Source organism: Bubalus kerabau, chromosome 6, assembly GCF_029407905.1.
Source record: "Bubalus kerabau isolate K-KA32 ecotype Philippines breed swamp buffalo chromosome 6, PCC_UOA_SB_1v2, whole genome shotgun sequence".
In the NCBI taxonomy this organism is placed as follows: Eukaryota; Metazoa; Chordata; class Mammalia; order Artiodactyla; family Bovidae; genus Bubalus; species Bubalus kerabau.
This window is the reverse complement of record NC_073629.1, coordinates 27,057,417-27,068,492: the sequence shown is the minus strand read 5'-3', so window position 1 is coordinate 27,068,492 and position 11,076 is coordinate 27,057,417. Positions and strand designations below refer to the sequence as shown.

Here is an 11,076-nt window from a genome sequence, read left to right as displayed (position 1 = left end):
TTACCTGACCTCTGGGCCCAGTGATTGATTATAAGGAGTGAGGAAGAGCAAGTAATATTCTTAGAGGATTACAGAGCCGTCAGGGCTTCTGGGAAGATCAGATTTTGGTCAGAGATAGAGCTGAAGGGAATCTTTCCAGAAAAGAGTGAGCATATAGTATCTTCAAATTTACAGCTACAATGTAGCTACCTCCTTAAGGAGGAAACATATTCCATGATGACATGACAGTCAATGTGTTTTGTCTGATTATTTCACTTCCTTTGCCTGAGCCAACTCATCACTTTATAATGAGTCGCTTCTTAATGAATCTTACGATGCAGACTTCAATAATTATATTTAATACATGCTGTTTTTGCTATATAAGAAATCAAATATCCTAGAAGAACACATTGAACTGAATGTGAACACACTGAATATATACAGTGAAGACCTTGGCAGAGCTGGGGCACCAGTCCTATGTACTTCATCTCCCAAGAATTCTCTTCCGTTAAGCTGGCATGCTCTGGGAGCCAAAGCTTCTAGTTAATTTCCTAGATATGCAGACAAAAGTGAAAATGACTCTCTAGAAGACAAGGCTGTGAGATGTGAGGACAATGAAGGTATGTGGATTGCCTGGCATGAGTACATCTGTAAGGAATTTGTAGGGTCCTATTTCAACAGCATTCCCCTTTATTTGCAGGCTATGTGTCTAGCCTTGACCAAATAGTAACCTTCTAGGCTCTGGGGGCTATGAGATGAACATGGTGTAGAGGGCAAGTGGGGGACACTCCCACCTAAACAGCAATATCATAATCCATTTAAGGTGTGCTAGCAACAAGTAGACACAAGGAAAGGTTTTTATTCTTTGAGGGAAACAAGTATCTAATGTGTAGCTTGGGGAAAATTTTTAAAAAGTTATGTATCAAAAAGTAAGGAACTAAATTACTCCCATGAGCTCTAAATTCCAATGGCATAGGTACCTATACAAAATAGAAGGTAGCCTCCTTGGTATAGAAATGACCCTTTTTTTTTTTTTTTGAGGAGGTAGAAGGCAATGGCACCCCACTCCAGTACTCTTGCCTGGAAAATCCCATGGACGGAGGAGCCTGGTGGGCTACAGTCCATGGGGTCGCCAGACACGACTGAGCGACTTCATTTTTGCTTTTCACTTTCATGCATTGGAGAAGGAAATGGCAACCCACTCCAGTGTTCTTGCCTGGAGAATCCTAGGGACAGGGGAGCCTGGTGGACTGCTGTCCCTGGGGTCGCACAGAGTCGGACACGACTGAAGTGACTTAGCAGCAGCAGCAGCAGCCTACAGTTTATTGAATTAGATTTTGCTATTTACAACTGAGATCAAATCTACATACTATTTTGTTAGTATACATGGATACATTATTTCTAACAAGTTTAGACTTATGATGAATGGGCTCAGTCATACAAAAACACATGCACACATTCATACTAATTGTCTTAACAACAGTAGTGCATACGTTATACACCTCCTACAAAGCCAGCTGTGATTAAAAACTGCAAGTTTCAAAGATCGATCTGATTTTGAAGATGACCTAAGATACACACTGTGTGATTCTAAAATCTATTTTAGTCATTTTGTACAGTAGCTATCTTACTGGACTACAGTACATATTTTTTAAAAGGACACTGATGAGGGGCACCATCTGGCATTTAACTTAAACCAGATAGCCGATTACCTCCCCCTCCCTGCAAAGACCTCTGGCCAAGAAAACAAATGTAATGTGGTCTCTGGTGCCCGATTGCCCATACATGCCATAAGTGAATAACTCACAAAGAGGTCCTCGGATTTGAGGGTGTAACATAAGGCACTTTGTTTTTAATTCTATCAGTTTCTTCAGAATTCAGGTCTGTGGTCCTCTGGTGATCTGAAGCCGTGCTGGCCACAGCTGTGACCATAGACGCAGGAAGCGGTCAGAGGGCCACCGTCCTCAGTAGACTCCTCGGTGCGCTCTGCCCACCTGCCCACGTGCATTCTGACTTCTCCGTAAACTTCCCACAGCACGACCAGTGGGGACGTCCTGGGTGGCCTTTGTGTCCGTGGCCACAGCCTAGGTACCCACCTGCATGGTCCAAAGAGGAGAGGGAAAAACCATTAGAAGGAAGTCCAGCAGTTACCATGGAAATTAACACTCCTGGCTATATTCAGACTCATGGATATTTTTACATCTAAAAACAACCCAGCGAGAGGAACAAGCTCTCGGATGCCTCTGTAGTTGGGAAGACTCTCAAGACAGACGACAGCAAATCAATTAAGGTTAGCTGGAGTTGTAAGAACAGTGTTATTTTAACACTGTGAACTTAAGAAGAATTGGTTTGGATTTTAATGTAACAAAATCTAAATAAAAGAGAAGGGCACAATGCTAGAAATAAACAGAATAGATCCTGAAGTGTTTCTATGCAAGTTTACAAGAGCCTACGTTAAGGCTCACCGTAAGAGTTAGGACAGGACAGAACACCGAAAATAATTAGATTTCTTGCGGGGATGCTGACCTTTCTGCCCACGTTTCCTTCCCCCAAGAAAACAGCCAGACTTGGTTCAGTTGATTTATTCATCTGTTCTCCCATCCCTGGAATTTCTTTAAGGTTTCAAAAGAAACAGGATGGGTTTATGTTTTTGACAGCGCTCAGGCTGTTGGAAAGGGTACAGACTGAAACTGACCATCCCAGGAGAAGCACAGGGCTTCTAGAATCAGTGAACTGTATCAAAACTAAAAGCACTCAGAACTTTTCATCTTGCTATTTCAGTTTCCATAACCAAGAAGCTTTAAATGAAACCTTCAGAACTGTGATACATTTAACATGCACGGACTACATTCCTAGGAACAAAGCCTGAGTCTGAATACCCTGACCCTGGTCACGGTGGTGGCTGATCCCACTGCTGGGAGACAGGCACAGAGGGAGACTGAGGGCTTTCTGGAGCAACTGGTTCCCCTTACCTGGCATGGTGCCTCCACACGCGCAGCGAGCAGTTTTCTGGCCTCCGCTGGAGCAGAATGTGCAACAGTGAAACACGCCCGGGTGTGAGCGGTGCCTTTTCCTCACGGTCACAGTGAATGGCGAGCCCTTCAGTGTTCAGACCAAGAGCAAAAACAGCGCCTCATGAGTCAACAGGCGTGTGCTGAGCATCACACAGACTAAACAGAGCATCAGCCACAGGCCCTGCCCCTGGAGGGACGAGGACAGCAGAAGCAAACAGTGACTGGGGTCACTAACCAGCTGGGTGCTCAGCTGGACAGGGCCAGATACAAATGCAGGGAGAGGCATCGAGGAGGCTGTGCTGCTGCCCCGGCACGCAGACCGCCTGACACACTGAAAGCGTTAGTCGCTCAGTCACGTCCAACTGTTTGCGACCCTATGGACTGCAGCCCGCAATGCTGCTCTGTCCATGGAATTCTCCAGGCAAGAATACTGGAGCGGATTGCCATGCCCTCCTCCAGGGACCTTCCCGACCGGGAATTGAACCTGGGTCTCCTGCATTACTGGCAGATTCTTTACCATCTGAGCCACCAGGCAAGCACTAGTAAACTCAACTGTGCTTTCAAGTCACTGACTTCGGTCTCCATCTCCTCCATTCCTGAGCAGTCTAAGAACATCTGTGGTCCCTTCTACAATTTCTCAGCCACACACTCCCATCCCGCACATCCTAAGCCAACTCCTTTCCTTTCATCCCTCCACCCTGGACACAACTGTTTACCCATCCACTCATTCTAGGTCGGTGAAGTTAGATGAAATGGAGGAAGATTAGGCATGTGGTTAATAATTCTTGGATTAGAAATTCTCCTACCTGCCTTCTTTCCTTTAAGAATAGTTTTCCTTCTTGAATTTATACTCTATGCTAAACAGTAAATATTTAATGAGTGTTGCTATCTGCCTATTCCTATATGAGAATCACATACCATGCAAAAACACAAAGCAGAGAGGCTGGCACCTTAGAAGCCTTTCAAGCTGTTAAATCTCTCTTCCTTTAAAAAGTTTAGTCTTTTTTTTTTTTTTTTTGGCTACATGGTATGTGGGATCTTAGTTCCCTGACTAGGGATCAAACCCATATTCCCTGCATTGGGAGTGCAGAGCCTTAACCATGGGATGGCCAGGGAAGTCCCTACAATCTGTTTTAAAAACAACTTGGGAGTTCAAACATGTTGTTTCAAATTCTGGTTTTTCTACCCAGGTACTGTGTATTGCGGCAAGTTTGTTTTCTTGGTCTAATTGGATGATGATCCTTATGTTTGAGTGGTTTGTTAGAAAAGTGAAAAAATGTTTGAAAAAATATCTAACCTGTCTGGCATCCTGTAAGTAGGCAAGCAGCAAATGGCTACTATGAGTCTTCCAGGGCACAGGCCACAAGCCTAACACATGCTGATGCTCTATGGTGTTTTCTTCTCCCTGTCAGTGTTAATTTCCAGTTGGGGGAAACCCTCTGGCAGCTTGTATGTCAGCAGAGATTCTGCTGGGCATGTTGAATGTTACTCAATTTTTAAAAATTCATAATCTCTAAACCAGAAAGTGTTATGTATGTCTGTGGAAGTGATGTAGTAACCATGGTAACAGATAAGCATATGTGTGTGTGTGTGTGTGTGTGTGTGTGTGTGTGTGTGTACACACACGTATACATATAAACAGAGTAGAGAATTATCTGGGCAAATGGTTAGGCAGATAGTTGACTGATTAGTTACAGGAGAGGGCGTAACTCTCCCAGTGGTATTCCAGTAAGTCCATGTCTGGTCACAGTCTGAGCAAAGCTGGAAAATCCTGAGTGAGGTTATATTTCTTGTATGTGTGCATACTCATCTGCTGGTAGATTGCCTGCTGTGATCAAGGCATCTTTCCCAAATTAAGAACTCCAATAAACTAACTGGGAGAATGATAAAATACAGGCATAACTGCTAACAGGTGAGTAGGGATAAAGAGGATTTAGGGTCACCAGTATCCTCTAGTAAGAATAAGAGCTGCAAAATCTGGGCCCTTTCTAAAGTGAGGTGAAGTAAGAAAGAAGAGAATCCTGGTCAATCCCTCTACACAGCTGGTCCTGTGTGAAATGTCTCCACATTCTAAGATGACAAAACTGGGGGGCGGGGGGCAGGCGGGGTGAAAGGTCAGGGAAGTGAAGGCAAGGCCTCACTCACCTGCACGTGCTGCTCCTTGACACAGACCAACACAGTATAGGTGCCAGGCTCCTTGGGCGTATAGGAAACGTAGTATGTCCCATCCTTGTTATCATGCACCATCGTTTTGACGGGACTGCATAGAAACGGGAGTTCAAAAATACCACTCATTCTCACAAAGCCTGCTTCAGCTGCCTGCTGATTCAGGATGTAAACTCTATACCATACAGCCAATATTAATTTTAAATGTCCCCCAAGCAGGACATGTCTTCTCTATGTCTCAGAAAGTAACTTTACAACAGAAGGTAACATCAATCCTCATTTAATCTGACATTCAGAAGAATTCCTGAAAACATCAGTGTTCTCTCTAATCAGCTTCTGTTTTACCTCCTGCTCTTCTTCCTCCCTCCTCCATCCTCCAATCCTGAAGACTTTGCTTATAACTCGCTCCCAGCACAATAGTAAACATGGGGCTGAACTTTGAGAAGGGCACCATTCAGTCTAACACAGAATATTTTGCCGTCTATTCAAAGCTTGGGATAAAGACAGTCTGTGGGGGCAGATGAGACCTTTGGGAGAGAATCAAATACGCGCCTAAAACCCACACAGGAATTGCATGTGGTCCACATGGTCCTATGGCACTTCTTAATGGCATCATGGGGAGGTAGGCTGAACTGCTGGAGTTGCAGCCCCATGACTGCAAAGAACCTTGGATTTCCAGGTCCGTGATGCCTGGGTGCATGATACAAACCTGTCTTTCTTATCGTTAGGGATTACTGTGACTTGAACGTTGTCTCCTCCCCTGCCCATGCTCTCTCCTGTTGCATCCTTACAAAGCACGATGAAAGAGGCTGGCTGTTTCTCACGGGCTTTGTGAAGATCTGTGGAAGATAAACACTCAGTCCTCAATCTCAAAGGCCAATGTAGTGACCGCATCCCCAGATCAGACACCATCTTGCTTTTTCTGTTTAGTACAAAAGGTCGTGTTTCTGGTTTCCTCCCTTTCTTTTTTCTTCCTGTCTGTTTCCTGGAGCATACTTCTTGGGAGTCACTTCTGGTGAACCTGGTTCTCTCTCAGCCAGCAGCAGCTCTTGGATTGTAAAGGATCCTGGAGCTTAATTTCAGCCTTAAGAAAGCTTTGAAAAAACTCAGGCTTGACGTATGTATTCAGAGAATAAAAGAGAGGCTGTGCTGTGTTGTGCTTAGTTGCTTAGTCGTGTCCAACTCTTTGCAACCCCATGGATTGTAGCCCACCAGGCTCCTCTGTCCATGGGGATTCTCCAGGCAAGAATACTGGAGCGGGTTGCCATGCCTTCCTCCAGGGGATCTTCCCAACCCAGGGATCAAATCCAGGTCTTCCACATTGCAGGCAGACCCTTTACAGTCTGAGCCACCAGGGAAGCCCCCAAAGAGAGGCTGGTAACCCCAAACTACCCTCTCCGAGCGACAGATCCTGCTAGAAGAGGCAGGAGGTACACGTGACCAGTTTAGGCTCTGCATGCCTGAAGTCCTCTATAGCATGGTAGCTATGCCTAGGCACTGGGGGGCATATTCAATAGCTACAGCCTCTGGTCCAGGGTTTCCCTGATAGCTCAGATGGTAAAGAATCTACCTGCAATACAGGAGACCCGGGTTTGAACCCTGGGTTGGGAAGATCCCCTGGAGAAGGGAATGGCTACCCATTCCAGTATTCTTGCCTGGAGAATCCCATGGACAGAGGAGCCTGGTGGGCTACAGTCATGAGGTCGTAAAGAATCAGACATGACTGAGCAACTAACACTTTCACTCCATTTCTGGTTCAGAAGACAGATGAAATAGGCTTTTTTTTTTTTTTAACCTGGGGTCTGTAAACTATTATGAGGCCTTCTGAGGGGCAAAGAATCTCCTGAAATCATATGCTCAAATGAGTGGGCGTTTTCTGGTGGTGAGATCATTTTCAAAGGGATCTGTGACCTCCAAGCAGGTAAGAATTCCTGGCCTGGGTCAGAATGGCTCTAGAATACAATCTTCCTGTTAAAACTGATCTGTGAAATGTTTGAATAACGTGCTTCCTTTGGGAAGAGAACACCATGGTCAAAAGAAATTGTTTCTCCCCCTACTGACTGAAATGCCTACCATATTATTTTCAATCCCAGTATCTGGCTTCCATGAACCAGAAAGGGCATCAAAGAAAGCAAACCATCATCTCTTCTTTCTCACTCCTCAGAAATTCTCATCAGAACCATCCTCTCTGAACATCCTCTCTGAACAGACAGGATTTCACTCTACTCGGAGGTCTATGCTGTTATGTCTTACGGCACTGCCTCGGTTCTGTCACCTGAGAGAAGCGGTCTGATCCTTGAGTTCTTTGGTTGTTACTACTTTTATCAACTGGAAAAGGGTCAAGCCTCACCCCTGTCTGGGATCTTAAGTGCAACCTGACCAGAACAAACCAGAAAGAAAAGGACAAGGGAGGGATCACCATCTGTTGGATGGGTATGACTCTCTCCCTAGCTGAATGAAGACCATAGCTGAAAATGCCACACGTCTTTGACACCATGTCCTGCCGCTGCCCTTTCCATGCCAATGGGAGATGTCGCTCTACCTTCCCTTTGGAGGACACATTTGGCTGGATCGACCTCTTTGGTGTTGATGGCCCCGTAAACTTCATAGCCACGGCACAGGCCTGCTTTCTCCTTGGGAGAGAAGCTTATCTTCTCGTTGACTCCAGGATGGGCACTGTATTCCACTTTGTTCAGCTTGGTGAGCCGTTCCACCACCACCCCCTTGGTGATGAGGATCTCCAGGTCAGAGCCGCTGGTCAGCAGGTGCTCGGTGAACTCCACTCCCGTCCGCATGTCTGCCAGCAGCTGCTCCAGTTGTGCCTTTTGCAGCTGCAGAGAGTTTTCCTTCTGGACTCGGATGTCTTCCAGCTGCTTCAGCAGCTTGTCCCGATGCTCCTCGATGGCCTTGATATAGCCCTCGGAGAAGGTGCGAATGTCGGCTGCTACGGCCTTCACCCGCTCCTGTACGGCGTTGTTGGTCCCTTTGATCTGTGCCAGGGCCTCCTCCAGGGCCTCCACGTGGGGCTGGGTACCCCTGAGCAGCTCCCGCACGGAGTCCCCGTGCTTGTGAATAACGTTGCTAGTGAAGTCACAGGGGTGCTCCCGGTGCTCCCCCACCACGCAGTCCCGGCACACAGGCCGGTCGCAGAGCTCGCAGAACAGCCTCAGCTCCTCTGCAGGGTGAGCAGGACACAGAATGGGCTTCCCGATCCGGCTGTAGCCTTTTAAGTCTTTCAGGTCCACCATGGTATGGTAGGTCGTCTTCTTCTGCCGCCTAGAGGCAAACAGAGGCAGGAACAGAAAATGAGGGGACGAGTCTAGCAGGGAAACAGTCCGGCAGTTTTAAGGTCATGGGTTTGGAAGTTCAACAAATCTGGGTTCAGTTCCTCATTCTAACCTCTTACTAATCACATGAGTCTCTAGGATTCCAGTTCCTCCTCTGTACACTGGGGTAATACCTATGTGAAAGGGCTGCTTGCTCTATGGACGAAATGATAGGAGGCTAGGGCTCTCTGGCTTGGTGCATGACTTTTGCAATGGTAAGGCTACCTCCTGGGACCTTCCCCAAAGAGCTCATTTGTCAAGTTTAGGCAAGAACCACAGCCTAGTGCTACAGCAAGCTAGAGGGGAGAGTTTGGTGGAGACCCAGCAGCGAGATGAGACCTGTGCCAGACGGCTTAGCAATAAACTTCAGACAGTTAAAAAGGAGCTAGCTGGGCACAACAGAGTCTCCCTCAGCTTTCGTCGAACTCTCTGGGAAAGCATTTCCTTTGACCAGTGCCTCCGTGGCCCAAAGCAGCAAGCTAGAATTTTCTAGAGGAAAGTCAACATTATTAGAAAGAGTAAAATCAGTGGTCAGTAGAACCAAAACTCTCTTTTAATTCCCTCTTTTTATAGCCCTCTAGAGATTCAGGGAAATCCCCAGAAACCACAGTGACTGTTGAGAGTTACACCATGTTTAGTGTCTTAGCAATGTCAAGCTTACACGCCTGTTCTGGCACCAGCAGAGTGGCTGTGGACAAAACAGGGTCAGCTGCTTAGCTGGCAGCAAAGTAGTCATCATTACAAGGTAAAAATAGAAGGACTGAAGACTGCTAACTTGTTCTGTTGGTGAGGCCAGAAAATACCTGGAAGGCAGAACTTAAAAACCACTGTAGCTAAGCCTGAAACATTGGCCATTTCATACTGTGATGTTTTGGAATGGGGGGAGGTGGTCTGAAGGCACAAAGTGATTTCCCGTGACAAATTGTTCACCAAACACCATAAAAGACATAATCCCCACCCCAAGTCCATCTCACCAAGTTCCAGAGTACCTCTAGGGTTCAGGGCAAAGGTTGAGGTGGTAGCCCACCAATGAGCACCTTATACTGGGAAGGCAACAGAGATGAGAAAACACAGCAGGCAGGTAGAGGATTTGGATTTTAAATTCAATTGTTGTATATTACTTACCAGTTATGGAACCTTGGCATACCACATACTGCTGAGCTTCAGTTTCCTCCAATAATAAATAGGGGTGAAAATAGTGCCTGCTTTTCTATGAGTTCCAAGGATCAAATAAGATTGAGGGCAGGGGATCTGCTATCATACTCTTTCTCTAGCACCCTGTACAAATGATTGATGAGCCAAGGATACTGGGTAAGAGTTTGAAAAGTGAAATGGACCCTGCAAACATGTGATGCTATTATTACCATGGGTATTATATAAAGGCTGTAAAATTTAACTACTGTTCTGGAACATCTGTAATCACATTGTATACTGTTCTCTGACCTTCCATGGCATTTGAGCTTTCCTTTCCATCTGCTCACCAAGGGATCTCTCTGCCTTGACACCTCTTTATACTCCGCTCTTAAGCCACACCAGGTGGGTTTCCCGTCTTTACCTATGAGCCTGGCAGCAAAAGCGGCAGAGATTGGCTTTGCAGGTCTGACACCTCTTCTCCACTTCCCTGTCGCTGCACAGGTCACACACCAGGCCCTGGCCTTCCCCACGCAGACTCTCCAGCATCACATCATTCATGGCCAGGTGGTCTATGGTTAAAGCCTTCACTCCACCCATGGGCAGGTCCACCTGAGCATCACATACCGGACAGAGGATGCCAATCTGTGGCTGCAGAGCGCGTGGCTTGAGTTCCTGGAATACGGACCCCTCAGAGCTTGTGTCAGATTCTCCCCCTCGGATGTCCACTACTGAGAAGGGTTCCAGCTGCTCCAGACAGGTGGTGCAAACTGTGTGCAAACAAGGCAAGAGCCTGGGGGCTTTGAAGAGCCCCATGCACAAAGGGCAGTGAGTTTTGCCTGAGTTTCCAGCTGTGGTTCCACTGGGGAGTTTGCCCACGAAGCCCAGCAGCGGCCTCCTCTTTTCTGCCATATTCCCCACGTTTGTGCTCAGTATCAGAAAAGGCCCTGGGCAGTTCTATAATGAAGTAGCAGGTGATTAGGCCCACCCAAAGAGACAGTTTCCAAAACTTGTAGAGAGACCATGGGGACTCCTTTGGCAAATCAAAGGGCAAAAAGGAAAAAGAGTATTCCTCAAAGGAGCCACCCACAGATCTACTAAGCAAGGCCCCCTCCTTTGCAAGGCATCCCATAACCAGACACGCCCACGCCCTCCTCTGCCCCCCAAGTGCTCCTCCCCGGAAGCGCTTCCAGGTCTAGGTCTCCAGCTAATCCTGCTGTCGACTCCTGGACCCCTGCACCTCTATCACCCTCTACTACCACCCACCCCACCGCCGGCCCCACTGGTCCCACGCCCGACACGCGATAACTGCCACTCCCGCCCCCGCGTGATGAGCTTGGGGGTTCTCCGCTCCTTCTTTCCACCCGGCCCTCCGCGGAAGGCACGCGGCGGACAAGGGAGCTGCGAGCCCCCACCGGCTTCTCGGTTGCCACCACCTCCCCACCCTTCGGTCCAAGGTG

The 11,076-nt window shown here is 47.3% G+C and overlaps 1 protein-coding gene across 2 annotated transcripts in view; it reads right to left on the bottom strand.

The window, feature by feature from the left end:
* Positions 1-1,270: 1,270 nt before the first annotated feature.
* The window catches only part of TRIM45 (tripartite motif containing 45), a 10,076-nt gene continuing 270 nt past the window's right edge, over positions 1,271-11,076 (bottom strand). For both annotated transcript variants that reach the window (XM_055584614.1, XM_055584616.1), the window contains exons 2-7: positions 10,041-10,573; positions 7,702-8,435; positions 5,869-5,998; positions 5,139-5,253; positions 2,952-3,078; positions 1,271-2,075 (exon numbers count right to left, since the gene is read on the bottom strand). In XM_055584614.1, coding sequence (XP_055440589.1) covers positions 1,927-2,075; positions 2,952-3,078; positions 5,139-5,253; positions 5,869-5,998; positions 7,702-8,435; positions 10,041-10,573 — 1,788 coding nt within the window. In that variant the 3' untranslated portion in view covers positions 1,271-1,926. The remainder of the gene's footprint in view (positions 2,076-2,951; positions 3,079-5,138; positions 5,254-5,868; positions 5,999-7,701; positions 8,436-10,040; positions 10,574-11,076) is intronic.